This window comes from Protopterus annectens, chromosome 3.part0, assembly GCF_019279795.1.
Source record: "Protopterus annectens isolate FY-2018-M chromosome 3.part0, PAN1.0, whole genome shotgun sequence".
In the NCBI taxonomy this organism is placed as follows: domain Eukaryota; kingdom Metazoa; phylum Chordata; order Ceratodontiformes; family Protopteridae; genus Protopterus; species Protopterus annectens.
This window is the reverse complement of record NC_056731.1, coordinates 176433041-176448186: the sequence shown is the minus strand read 5'-3', so window position 1 is coordinate 176448186 and position 15146 is coordinate 176433041. Positions and strand designations below refer to the sequence as shown.

At 38.9% G+C, this 15146-nt stretch overlaps 1 protein-coding gene across 2 annotated transcripts in view; it reads right to left on the bottom strand.

Annotated features, from left to right (window-relative positions):
* Nucleotides 1-1210: 1210 nt before the first annotated feature.
* Nucleotides 1211-15146, bottom strand: part of LIMD1 (LIM domain containing 1) — a 516411-nt gene continuing 502475 nt past the window's right edge. For both annotated transcript variants that reach the window (XM_044064671.1, XM_044064672.1), the window contains one exon: nt 1211-1643. In XM_044064671.1, the coding sequence (XP_043920606.1) occupies nt 1497-1643 (147 nt within the window). In that variant the 3' untranslated portion in view covers nt 1211-1496. The remainder of the gene's footprint in view (nt 1644-15146) is intronic.

Here is a 15146-nt window from a genome sequence, read left to right as displayed (position 1 = left end):
TGGGATGCTATTAAGGCAAGGGAACAGAACATGTCTCATCAGTCCAGACTTCAACACCTTTACAAAGAGGGAAGAACCATGTCCCAAGGATGAGGGAATAGTTTACGTTCTGGTAAGGGAGGAAGTTGCTGGACCATTGATGGATGTCAGGATGTCGGATTCCATCTCAAAAACTATCAGCCTACAGACCCCAAAGAAAAAGTACCAGAAGACTAAACATCTGTCCCCCCTCTCTGTTCCCTCATGTCAGAAGGACCTCCAAGAAGACTAGCAGATCTTGGCTCAAGCAATACATATTTTTCAGTCTTCCACTCCAGTATCTACTCAGATAAAAAGGAAGAGATCTCCTTCCTCTGAGGAAGTGGTCTCAGACTCTAAGATGAAAGCCTTGATTATGTTCCACAACTGTCTACTCTCATTCATGTGAATCCATGTGTCCTCCTTACACTAGGATACTTGCATGCTAAAGTGGAGGTCTGATACATGCGAAAGGTGCCCAAAGCATTAGCAGACTGGCCGAATGTCTAACATCCTTTGCAGGATACTTACCATACAGCTATATGCTATTGCAACACTGATCTAATGATGCAAATTTTGCGGATAATGTCAGAAAACTGGGACAGTTAACATTCTATGTACAGCTGATGTGGGAGTTGCAAATTCAAGATTGCCACAAACATATTTATTATTGCCTTGCTCCTTCCCATCATCAACATTCAGCACATTAAATGTTCAGAAATGGAAAAGAAAGCTGGCTACTAGCTTACTGACTATGTTCAAAGCTAACCAGGTACAAGCAGTCAGAAAACCACAGGGTGTCCCTGGATCATAAAGCTAACTGAAAACTTTACTGACTACAGATGCTCTCTGAGAGCAATTCAGTTTCATAATTGAGAAGTTCAGATCCATTCTAAGTCTCCACCCTTACATGCACAGAAGAAATGCCTGGCATCAGATTGTGATGACACATTTATCCTTTGACTTACAGATTGCCATCATGGACACACACTATTAAGTTTTCAGTGTAGCAGCTCCATGGCCTGCAAGTGTCCATTAAATATGAAGAGAGGCCCACACCTTCTCCTGTCTTACAGGAAGAAATCTACCAAAAGCCATTCAATTACCACTTCCCTACAACTGGTGTGCAAATAAACTAGAGCTAAATAAAGTTAAATTAAATATGGGCAGCATAGTATCAACAAACGGAAGATCATAAGAAGCATCAATTTATTTATTATACAGTAAACAAAACCAGACAGATTAATTACTGATCTGAAACAGTATTTTTTCTGTGAAGTAAACCAATGACTTTTTTGAGGTAAGGCACTGAGAGAAACACCTTTCACCGCAGCAAGATTCAGCTGTTATCCAGTCTCTGTTGGTCAATGTCACAATACACTGACAAAATGAAGCAGTCTCCATTGCAGACTCAAGGCTAACCCCCAAAATGGAGATGTCCTGATTCTTTAGCATGGTTCATCATGATGTTGGACAGTTTAGGTACAGGGCTTAGTAATTCTGAAGGCACCTGTTGGCACTGTGCCACCCTCAAGGTGCTTAAGGTGACAGGTGTGGCACAGCAAATGTCCATTAAGTGGATAGCACCGATGGCCTTCTTCATCATTTAGCTCTTTTCCACAGTCCTGAAAGACAGGAAAAATAATTTAAGTTCTACTGTCTGGTCAACTACATCTTCATCAGATAAAATATTTTTCACATTTCTGTCAGCAGCTATTCAACAGATTTTTTTTTATTTATAAAGGCACAGATCTTCCCCTGAATATGCAACGTCTGCAAACTAAGATGATGTAGACAAAACAAATTATTGTTTACTGTCCTATATCAATCTATACAATATTTCAAGTGTTTTAATAGCCTAATGACATCTGTGAATGGATATTATCATCTAAATAGAGGAAGAGGTACACAGTACAAAAAATGCAAACACATTTCAGCAGTGCACAGGGTTGACACACAGAAGTCTGAGTAATTCTGCAAATGTTTAGTTCGAATTCCAAGTTGCAGAGCAAGCCCAAAACACTGGCAATGTGAGAACAAGGGTGATGGTGAAGCAACATAAGCAGCAACATCACAGGTGACAATGTGCCATCATTTCTCTCCGGTGTTTCAGGGGAATTAATTTTTTTTTTCTTTCTCTCTCAAGCTGTGAGGGAGTTTGGAGCATCTGTCAACATTAAGTAAGACTTAAATGCCAAAAAGGGAAAGGAATTAATGAAATGACACTAAATATATCGCATTAAAATCTGTGTTTTGCTAGTGTTCTGTGTCCAGAGATTTGCTGCTGAACTAAAGTGGCAGTTTAAAGCTCTTAAAAGCAGTAATAAAATAGTATGTCTTGGAAAATTCATTGTTCATGGTATCAAGCACAGCTATACAGCCTTTAAATTAGTTTTCTGTTCATATGTATATTTTACTAGGTAAAGAAACAGTATCATAAAATAAGCCTCTTTTCCATGTCCCTAATGATTTCAAATGTAATGCTAAGTCACATTCAGTAATGCACATGCAGAAAATGAGATCCAACATCACATACGGTGCAGCTGTTGTTTAAGAACACTCACACAGATATCTATCATTACAGTATATTAACAAATTCAGATCTAGCTCTTGTATGCAGATGAAGCAAAATGTCTAAAATACTTAAGAAGGGTAAAGAGGCACTGTAATACTGACCAAGTCTAGTTTTTGTAGCATGGACTCTTGTAATGGAAAACAGGGACTACATAGATGAGTGTATCAGCTTGCTTGCTAAATATATAATTCATTACATGCAGTATTGCATGATAGATATCAGGGGGCCAATGTAATGCATTTGTGAATACCGACCGCATCAGCTGATCTTCGAGAGGATTGCTCTTTATTTGGCAGAATTTGCATATGGCCTTCTCGTGCCTTCTCTTGGGAATCTTCTTTTTATCCTTTGCTCCCACACCTAGGACATGCATGGCCTCTCAGGCTAATATATGGTGATTCGGTATTGTGGTCAAAAAGTGTGCAGGACTCTGGGATCAACATCTCTTAATCTTCCACTCAAACAATGGGATTTAGCTACATAAAAGCTCAGTATTTAAAATATATGTGAACATTTAATTACAGGATGTTTTGCTTCTGCAATGTGTTTTCTGAAATATTCCATAAAGGAGGACAAAAATAAAGTACCAACTTCCGAAGTTGCTTAAAGGTTAAACAGTAAGGGAACTCCTGGCACTATGAGTTTCATTCACAGGCTTCCTATACAGTGGAAGGAGTGCATCTGTAAACACCCAAACACTGCATCAAAACTTGAAAGCAGTAGCATGAGGTGGAAAGACAGAAGGCAGGTCTCAAGAAAAGGAAGCTATACTTCTGTAATGGAGATGACCAGAGAGCTGTAGCAAGGAGCATGTGATTTTTGATGATGGCAATCTATTCAAATTCCTTGGAAGGAATGACAACTCAGCAAAAGTCACTTATTTTGAAGTATTTCAGCACTGAAGTGTAACCTGTCCTTTGTGTTAAAATAAACTGTTACTCTGAAATAACACAGTTTATGAATTTGCTGACCACCCCACAACTGTTTATCTGTACAGTTAGAATACAGCAAGGGGGTGTCTGGAGGAAGTAGGGGATATAGCCCTGCCTGCAAAAAAAAAAAACACCCATTGAGATGTTACTTGCTTCACGTTTCTCTTTGTGGTGAGATGTATGACAATTTAAAGTGTTTCTTGACTTAAGTAGTTTCTTATTTTGCATTTTGATTTATGTTTTCTTAATCAGTTTCGGCTTCAATGGCTGAGGGATTTGATGAGATGACAATCTACTATAGCACAAATGTCCGATGTGGACACATTCCTAAAACAAGAACTAGAGACAGCCACTGGGTGACAAATGACAATACAGCTTGCTATCCAAATATACCTCTCAACCTCTTAGAGTAAGAAGTCTGGACAAAGCCATAAAAAAGTGGTTCAAATAGGGACAATTTTGAAATACTGCACTTACAGACTTAGAAAGTGGATAGATTTAACAGGTTTTGCATTAGCATGAATTTTCTGAAGGGTATGAAGTCTAAATCTCAAATGTCTATCATTATTTTCTAACTTCAATCTTTAATGATTTGCCACTAATTTGCCAGAAAACTACAATTTTATGAAAAATGGACAAAAAATCTAAGGCAAAAATCTGGGCATTCTGTGAAAATCTGTACACTTGAGAGGTATGCTTTGCAATAGCAACAACATTCCTCTAGTAGCAAAGGAGGAATACATCTGGTTACTTACAGAAATAAAACCATAACTGATTACATCCGCCCACTACATAGAGCATGCAATCCCACCACTTTCAACATCTGGGCAAATGGCTAAAAGTTGAATCGACTGATTGCATGACAGCACACAGACACTTTTAAGGATGTGATAAGTCACAGTAAGGAACACTAGGTCTGTGTGGAAAACGTGGCAAGGATATTTGTGTTTAACAGCCTAAAGGTCTGATATCTCACCATCAAGAACTGCATCTTTTATGACACATGCTTCAGGTTTGCTGAACCTATCAGTTCAAAGTGCAGATGTAACAACTTGTTAATCATAACTATCAAGTCTCAAGGTAGAGATGAATTCTTTGCCAAAGGTCATAAATACGGAATCCCATTCAGAAACTGCTTTACCAGTCAACACTGGGCCATGCCTCTCTATCTTCAGACATCGAAAATGGGTGCAAATACTTCTGAAAAGTAGGCACATCTAACTGAAAAAATCTGGTTACATAATTAGTAAAAAATGTGTATATCAACCACCACATAACTCCTCCCACTTACAGTAGGACTGTCAAAACATTTGAGTGAAAAAATGTTGCTGATATATCAGCATATTACTGTATCTTTACTGTGAGATGATAACATTGCAAGCAAATCTGCCTTCTTTTTGTGTTTTACTCACATTTTCTAAAAACAGCCAGTAGAAGTAAACAAGTTGTGGCTACTAAGAATCTGCTCACACTTCATCTTAAATGAAACTCAAACTGGAGCACATCAACAAGCACAGCACATTTAGTATATACCCCCATTCAAATACTCCATCAAAATGAGATATCACTGAGCTTAACAAAAAAAGTCTGAACATCAGGAAACGTTCATAACAGAGTCCATCATATTACCTACATTAGAGCCATCACTGAAATTAAGCAATTGATATTAATGTTGCATTTTAATTGGCTAATGAAAAATGCTGGAAGTGCAGACTTGTCTCAGCTTGCTTACACAACAGTCACATTTTCATACACAAAACTAGGAACCTGGGCTTGCTAACAAGCAAGAGTTGTGAGAGAGTGATGCACCCAGTGGAAAGACGCAACGATCAAACAGAAAATTCCCTTTTCCAGGCTGGTACATTCAGAGGAAACTACTAGGAAGCACACAATCCACCAAGGTACATGTGACAACAAAATGTGTGCATACATGTTTATGGCATCACTGGACAGCCCTCCATAATTAAAAGAAACAAAAGCCCTCAGACTTGTTAGGCACCTCACACTCACCAAATGCCCACTGCCACAAGTAATCATAATAGTCTTTCCCATGAGCTTGATATACCACATGCAGGTTCTTCTCCCTGTTGGCCAACAAGGCTAAATTTCCCAAAGGGAAATCCACATTCAGGCAGTACCAAGATTCCTTCAATCACTGAGGCACTAACTACTCCAAAACAGCATGTAAAGATGAACTATGTGAATGTAGAATGAAGGCCTGACATCCAAGGGAAATTACAATAGCACTGGGATGCCAAGATGTTACCTGAAGTTTCTAAGAAAAGAAGCAAACAATTAAGATGGGACATGGCAAGAATACTCCTTCCCTTACTAGACAACTGCCAAATATCTTTAGCTTTAAGCGACAAGTAACCTGTCACCACCATACAAATTTCAAACACTTCAGTGGGTCACCTTTTCTGGAAACATAACATAGCACAGAATCAAAGAAGCCAACATCTTTGGGGGAAGTCCAAGGCAGCAGATGTAAACTCAAGCTTTGTTTTCCTAGTTGCTACCACAGCACAATAAAATATCATTGATTGTCTGCATTTCCAACTCTTTAAAAGCAGTAGTGCATTCAGTTTCTATGCAACATTCTTTTCCCCTTTACAGCAGAAGATAACGTACTGCTGAAATGAATTCAAATGTTACATACTGCTGCTCTGGTTTAGTATTTGGAGAGAACGAATTCTGCTACTATAACAATTTGCCAGAAGATATTCCTTTTAGCTACCATCTGAATACAACTGTAAATTCCAGGAAGGGATACATAGTTCAGCTATCACAAATATTGGCTTTACTGCTAAAACTTAATAAGAACAAACAGCATATACCAACAGTAAGCATACTTTCTTCCATATAATCTGAACAATAAACTAGTATTGCACACCCCCCCAAGCACACCTGTCAATGTCTGTAACAGACACGCAATGGGGATGTGCTGATTTACTGGCTCGTCTCTTCAGCGACTCAGCCAATGCCTCTTGCTAACTTCCCTTATGATCATGCTTCTTTGGCATGTCAACCTCTTCCACAGATCAACTGCAAAGTGCAGCCAAGTGCATGTGCCCCCCCCAGGATGGGCATGTCCATCCTTCCCTATCAGTGTCACAGACATCTGAGCTGCTGATCAAACTTGAGTGACCTCGGCTGTAGTCAGGGCTTTTTCCCACTATGCCACCATGTTGGCAAGAATACACACTTTTAGTATTGATATTCCACTCTATGAGAAAGCAAAATTACAGCTATATGATTAGAATAATGCTAGTCATTGCTGAAGGGTAAGATAAACAAGTAGTTTGTATTAAATAATAAACTACTGCATGCAGGTTCATAGGTAATTACTAAGCTAGCTGCACTTATGGGCCATTTTAAACCTAGCCAATTTCCCTTTTTGTGTTCAAATTAACCTATTCCACAAAGAGACTGGCCTTTCTCATCCCACGGTCAATAATTACATATACCCCAATGAGAATAACTGGGATCACACTATCGATAATTTGAGGGGACCCATGCATAAGATAAAGCATTCAGGAGCTGACTCTGTCTAAGTCAGTTCATGTAGGACATGTTGTTTAGGCTGTTCCAGCTGTTGCATGAGTCAGGACAGATATGTACCATAGAGGGAATTATACTCAACAATTGGCCTAATGAGGGATGAGCAAAGGGGGGGAATGACATCCCCAGATCTAGTCACAATCCCTTTGTTTATAAGCTGTGCTACATTGAAGGGCTTTCTTACAACAACTGATACATGTTGGTCAAAAGTTAGGTGACTATCCACATATGTTCCCAAATCCTAAATATCTGGGTCAACTCTTAAGGGTATGTTGTTAACGTGGTAGTTCCCTGGGGTACATAACTTCCCAAAGGATGCAATAATGAACTTTTTGGCATTAGAGTCCAGTCCACGACTTTGGCACCAGTTATTTATTTGGGACAAAACTTCCTGCAGGATGGCCAAGTCATTTGGGGATTCAATGACTGCTTCTAGCTTGCAATAATCTACAAATTTAGTCAGCCACAGACCTTGGGTATTGTTTTTTTTTACTTCAGAAATATATATATTGCATATTCAGAATATATATTACAAATATAAAATGCTTAACATGGATATGGTACTAGGCATTAAAACTAGTGAATAATTTATGCAGACATCACCTGTTTAGCAAATATTACAAGCACAATGCTCCTAGAAAGTAAAACGTGTTGGGCTTCCACCATTAGGATATTATGGGTACACTAAAGTATCTGCCACTTGACTAGATGTTACTTATTACACAAAGGAGCTGAACATATACAAGGCTTATTTCATTCTATAAGGAACTGTTGCATAGATATACTATTCATTTAATTCTACAGGAATTGACAATTATTGCCCACTGTAATGGCACTGCACTTGCTCATACTTTGATAGTAAATAAGAATATCACTAATAAAGCTGTATGAACAGTGCTCACATATTAGTGTTGAACTTCATATAGTATAGCTTACCAGCAACCATCTGGTGCCCAGAGTAAAATATGCCATACTGGGACAATAAAGTTCTCTAATTGTAATCACCAGGCATTAAAAGCCAAAAGTCATTAAAATGTCTCAGTGACACAGCAGAGTACACCCTACCAATAAGATAGTAGCTTATCTTCAGTACTGCCAACAGCAGCAGACATGCTTCAGCCACAACATAAACAAGCATCACAAACTATACAGACCATAAGGTATTTTCTTTAAGTTTTTCAAGTTATCAATTTGTTCCTCATGCCTCATTACTGTTTAAGGACTAATACAGATTTCTTTCTTATCTACAGACTGGGAGTCAATTACCATGGTTAACTGTGCAATGCTTAAGGGGAGCAGGCAGTTTATAAGGTAAATTAACTCATGACTCTCCTCAGATGGAAACATGAGTATGAAACAGGCAGTTCAAGTAGCTTTGTCAACATTCATCAGGCCAAAAAAGCTCAGATGTAATTCTAGTGAGTATGTACTTTTAGTGGGGAGCGCCAAACTGTGAACAAAGGTGTAACAATATGAGAGTCCTACTTGATACAAATTCTTCTATAATAATGCCACAGTAGCTGTTGACTTGCTAGTACTGCGGTGGTGGTGCTGTGGTAGCGTTGTCGCCTCATAGCAAGACGTTGTCCCGTTCGATTCTCAGCTAGAGCGTCTTCTGTGTGGAGGCATACGTGAATGGGGCGTGCCTTTCGTTGAAGGTTGTGCGTCAGGGCTGATAACCCGGTACGTAAAAATCCACTACCAATCATTAGCGGACTGGAGTTCCGCTGTGGCGATCCCTAACCGGGAAAAAGCCAAAAGACACAAGCTGTTGACTTGCTAGTAACTTGATATCACATAACCATCACAAAAATAGGAACACTTCAAACTCTTACTAATAAATGCTTGTCACAATAATGCCTTCCAGTACCCAATCTGAAGAAGGGAAAATAAACAGCTACATCTAACCCACATTACAACACTTATTTGGAAATTACAACTATTAAAATTAAAATAAGTAGTCTAGAAATCACAACCATAAAAATAGTAATGCTATATAACATAATGCCTATCAAGACACACATATTCAGTTAAAAATACTGCTACAAATCTGTGAGAACTGTTCAGTATTCAAAGCTTTAAAATCAACGACCTTCCATGAGCAAGACACAGTATGCAGAAATGCCATTTTATTTATTTACCTGCCTTTGTTTACCAGGAAATTCCAACTTCGTGTGAAACCCTTTTTAGTGGTGTACCAGGGAGAAAAACTCCATTATACATATTATAATAGTCGCAGTACAAAACAAGATATATGTAAAATCTCAGCAAGAGTACAATGCTCAACATACAAATATAAAATGACAGCATAAACAGCACAATTTAGAAAAAAAGTGCAGCATTCAGCATAGAGAATACAATGAGAAAATACTACATACATTAAACAAAACTCAGATTGGGCTGACACAGATTACGGCATGGTTTGAGAACTTGGATAACTGAAATCAGCAGAGAGCAGTATGAGGAGAATAATTTAGTAGGTGTGTGTGTGAGAAAGTAAGAGAAAAAAATGTAAGCAGTATATTATGTGTAAGGTCAGAGTAGTGTTTAGCCAGGAAAGCAATATGAGCATAGCTTTGATTCCTTAAGGTGTTCTTTCAGGTGATACTTTAACGATTTATGGTTGCTGAGTTGTTTTACAGAGTGGATAATTGTGTTCCATGCTTTGGCAACATGACAGCAGTAGAGTGGGTCACCTGCAGTATTACTGAACATAGCTGGCAGTAAGACTAGTTTGTCTGAGGAGCGAAGTGTTCACTGTGGGGAGTATGGTTGAAGGATATTGCTAAGAGAGGAACACTTCTCGGGGCAGAATATTAAAACGTGGACAGTGGCTGATGAATTTAGGAAGTGTGGGAATTCTGTCTGGTCTAGATATTTCAGGGCAGAGTAATGACAGGTTTCGTACGGAATGTTAGTTGCAAACTTGGCTACTTTGTTATGACACTTTCAAGCATGTCTAATTGTGTGATTTGGAGGTTAACAAGTACCGGAACAGCGTAAAGGTAGTTTGGAAGGAGAAGGGTAGAGGCAGTGGCTTTCCTAGCATATTCAGTTAAGTAAGGTTCAACATGGTAGAGTGTGTGCCTGTTTATTTTGCGCTGTTTGTGCTTTTTTTTGCTCTTTTTACGTGGAAGTCAAGTTTCATGTCATTGTCTATGATAATTCTTAAGAGTTTAGTTTGATTTACAATCTCAATTTTTGTATGGTTTGAGGAAATTACATTGAAGATTAGTTTTTGTTCTCATAATTGTTTAGGCAAGAAAAGCACTAGTTTGGCTTTGCTGGGTTTTAGTAGGGGTTGTGAGTTAGCCTTGACTCTATGGTAGAGAGGAAATTTTGCATTAGTTCTTGTAGGCCTGTTAAACTTTTGGTTATACAGATAAGAGTAGAATCATCAGCATACTGAATTAAGTTTGTTTGTTTCCTTGCAGTATGGCAGCTATTGGTAAATGTATTAAGGAATGCGAGGATGAGGATACAGCCCCTAGGGTATGCTAGTATGTACAGGAAGAAAGGAAATGTGTCATCTTACCGTCTGAAGTCTTTCATGAGGTGCTTTTAAACTGGGACTAGGCTCATTTAGGCCTAAGCATGACATACTGTGAATTAGCTTTTGGTGTAATACAGTGTCAAGTGCTTTTATCAGGTCTAGGAATACTGCTAGCACTAAGTAACCTTTGTTTCCATTATTATTAACAATGGTGATGAAATTTACGAGACCTGTTGTAGTATAATGATGTAGCTGGAAACCACTGTGGAGAAAAGTAGGCTGTTTGTGGTGATGCACTCATGTATCTAGAAGTGAATGTGTTTTTCCATGGCCTTGGACAGAGGGGATAGTATGGGTTATTGGTCAACAATTTGCACATAATGGTAGAAGGGCCTCTTATCTGTAGAAGCATAATTTAATTTTTTTCCAGATGAGAGTGACAGGTTTTGTGATGGAGCAACTTACTAAAACAGAGATGGGGTAAACCAAGATATGGGCTGTGATTTTGATGTATTCAGATGGCAGACTTTCAAGGGCTGTTCTAAGCTGTAGATGTTTTCTGATAATAGTGATGGAGGCTGGTTTGAGGGATGTGGTAGGACAGGTTCCAGGCTGAAGTGATTCTGGCGGGAGAATGTGGTAGGACAGGTTCCAGGCTGATGTGATTCTGAAGGAAGAATGTTGTAGGATAGGTTCCAGGCAGAAGTGATTCTAGCGAGAGAATGCTGTAGGACAGGTTCCAGGATGAAATGATTCTGGTGGGAGAATGTTGTAGGACAGGTTCCAGGCTGAAATGATTCTGGCGGGAGAATGTTGTAGGACAGGTTCCAGGCTGAAGTGATTCTGGCGGGAGAATGCTGTAGGACAGGTTGCAAGCTTAAGTGTTTCTGACGTGAGAATGTTGTAAGACACGTTCCATTCTCGAATGATTCTGGTGGGAGAATGTTGTAGTACAGGTTCCAAGCTCGAGTGAATCTGGTGGGAGAATGTTGTAGGACAGGTTCCAGGCTCAAGTGAATCTGCTGGGAGAATGTTGTAGGACAGGTTCCAGGCTCGAGTGAATCTGACAGGAGAATGTTGTAGGACAGGTTCCAGGCTCAAATGATTCAGGCGGGAGAAAGTTGTAGGACAGGTTCCAGGCTCAAGTGATTCTGGTGGCAGAATATTGTAAGACGGGTTCCAGGCTCAAGTGATTCTGGTGGAAGAATGTTGTAAGCCAAGTCAGGCTGAAGTGATTCTGGTGGGAGAATATAGCAGGACGGGTTACAGGCTGAAGTTATTCTGGTGGGAGAATGTTGCAGGACGGGTTACAGGCAGAAATGATTCTGGTGGCAGTCAAGTGTTACTGGTGCTAGGAGGGAGGCCACAATTTGTATAATGTTAACATCAAATTTGGAAGCAATACTATCAATGGGATTGTTAAAATTAAGGGGAGGTTAGCTAGTTCTTCCTGATTTTTTTGGATGATCTAATTAAACAAGTTGATCAGTTTCTGAGGTGCTTGTTGGGATGGAAGGAGAACTGAGTTTGGTCTTAATCAATACTTTCCAGACCATGTCTCTTTGTTTCATGTTTTTGTTTTGTTTCTCTGGGTAAAAAGGGTACTGGAATATTCTTTACTCTTTTTGGTCCAAACAGGGGCATGTGAATGTGTAATTATATAATTTTAGAGTATCATCTAGTGGGAAAGATTGCAGAATTCTCCAGTTAACAGAATTTAAGCTAGCAATGAAATCCTCTTTAAGGAATGAGCTAAGGTTGCAGGGGGTAAGCTTTACACTCCGATAAAGATGTAAGTAGACAAATGGTCACATAGAATATTAGGGAGGGAACCGGAGGACAGCATTTCATTTGGAGTGTTGGTGAGTATCTAGTCAATGGCAGAGCTTGGACTGTTACATTTAGCCAGACTGCAGAGGAGTTGAAAGCTTTACTGAGGGAGTTGTGTTGCATTGTTTTCTAATATACACTGAAGTCTCCAAGACTTGTTTCTTTTTTTGATGTTTGAAGGGAGCTGATAAGAAAGGCTCTTCTGCTGTATCAGTGTTACATTAAACACCATGTTAAAGCAGTTTTACAAATATGAGGCTAGGTGGCTTACTCTAAGGAGAGGGTGGAGTGCAGAGTCCTGTGGGCTCTATCAAAAACAAAGGGTACAGCTTTTTAAGTTCAAAACTTCCTGGGGAGCCACATCAAGTTTGCTGTTAGGCTAGTCTTCCCCTAAACCCCTGGTTATTATATGATACCTTCTTAATCTATACTAAAATCAAATGAGAGATTATTTTATAGATTTTAGTGTGACTACATCTAGCTGACTTATTCTTGGCAGTATCTTTTTATTTATTGATTGACTGATAACAGTGAAAGTCCGAATGAGCAAATGTTGCCCACGTTCAACGGATGCCAGGTGGCTACAAATAAATACAGAAACAAAGATCTAGCAACAGCAAAATCAGTCTGACAAAATATGTGTAACATTTGATCAATATGACATTTGTCCATTAACAGAAAATTAATAGCTATAAAGTTATAATCTTTGTGTCATTTAAAGTGGGGTGTGCACAAGCAGGATCAGATATTTGTACTACTAAAGAAGGCTGACATGTAAAGTGAGAAATACCTCACTGGTAACTTGTCTTGGGAAGACCTATAAGAGATGGATACAAGAAGTTTGAGGATGTCACTATTAGAACAGATACACTTGGGTAAGTAGATACAAGACTGGAGAAACACAGGCAAAAGGGAGAGGTATACCTGATAACAGATGCAAATACAGAGTAAGGTATGAAAAAGGGGGGGGAATATAAATGATATAATGTATTATCAGACAGAGGAAAAAGAGTTATTAGTGAAATACAGTTGGGACAGTAGGCGTCAGACTAGGAAAAAAGGGGTAGATATACATGAAACATGGGGGGGGGGTGGAATTATATACACGTAGAAGAGATAATGTCAGTCTTCCAGGAGAGACGGACACTTTTTCAATATTCAAAGAAGTACAAGTCTTAGCATTACACTGATATTTTTTGTGTTATTTTTAATTCAGGCTCTTTTCTTGACCATCAATCCTTCCTCTGGGGGCTCTCAATGAACCCATTCATTATCCTAGGCTGATGACACTGGCTTCTTTATTTTGGGATTACTTGAACATGGTGGCAAAGGCTGCACTACCATGAGAGTGCTATCATTCTGAAGTAGCGGGCTTTTTCCTTAGCCCTAATTCTCTCCCCCAGCATTCCACCAGACTTGGTGGGATCTAAGGAGTGGCTTGAGCATGTGCTTCTGCTCCATGCCCACCTACTCTGCTCTCTGTCATCTCCAAACCCTGGTTCTACTTCTGAGCTCCGTCAGAAACCTTAATGAAGGACTGCCCCTTATTCTCCCTCCTCCCAAGTTAGGCATGTCCAGTTTCCCTACCTCACTGTTAACCAAACACAAGTCACATGGACCACAGACGCATCTTCATCCTTCCATGCACTAAATGGTCCTTGTGGTGACATTGTGGACCACAGACGCATCTTCATCCTTCCATGCACTAAATGGTCCTTGTGGTGACATTTAAATCTCTTCAATACCAACTTGCAAATTACATAGAAGGGAGACAATTCTTTGTTTAAGGCAGTCACAAATAAATGCTGCTAGATATGGCAAAGTTAAATGGGTGCCCATGAAACTGTCAATACTACTCTCAGTCATAATGGAGGCCTGCATTTCTAAATTGCAAAATCTTTAATTAATTATTATTATTATTATACTGCTCTCCTTTCTCCAAATGCGCACTTATCTGACATTCCTCTTGCAGATAATCAGATCTCATCTTCTTTTGATGTTTTATCCCACCTGATGGAAAAAAAGAGGAAACCTTGGGAATTCAAACTGCTTACTTTTTGTACTTTAATAAATGATGTGAGCTGTAACCATCTTGTTTTTCACTGTATTTTTCATTTTTGAAAATATTTTTATTCATTTTCAAAAAAAAAAAATAAGAAAAAAGAAAAACGTATACAGGTTATGACAGTGAAGTATTTACAAATTATTTAAACAGGTTAGCTAAAAGCAGTAAACAGATATCAGCATTAAAGCCAAAATAAAGTATTTACAAGGGTGTCTATTGTTGACATATAATCGACTTTCTATACAATTGTTTCCTGATTATAATTTGATACAGTCACTACTCTCCAATATGTTTTTTAAAGATGACATGCTGCAATTTACCAAGTAAGGAATGCATTCCCTCCAACTCTGTGTTTTTCACAGTACACCTATTACTGTTGACATGTGTGTTGAATATTTACAAGTATACTAACTTCCCTGCACCCCTAACTGGGAAAAACCAAAAGAAGAAGAAGACTAACTTCCCTGGCCACTGCTAGTAAGTATTATAAGCACAATGAATTTTGTTAAAATACAGCACTGCAGTAAGTAAAAATGCCCATAAGTATGCAAATGTATTTGCATGCTAGTTGGAAATCAGTTTAATGAGCTTCATACTTCAGAGTTACAGTCGCACCACTTTTTGTGCTAAGTGCAACAGCAGGCCAACATAACCACTCATACCAACACCATC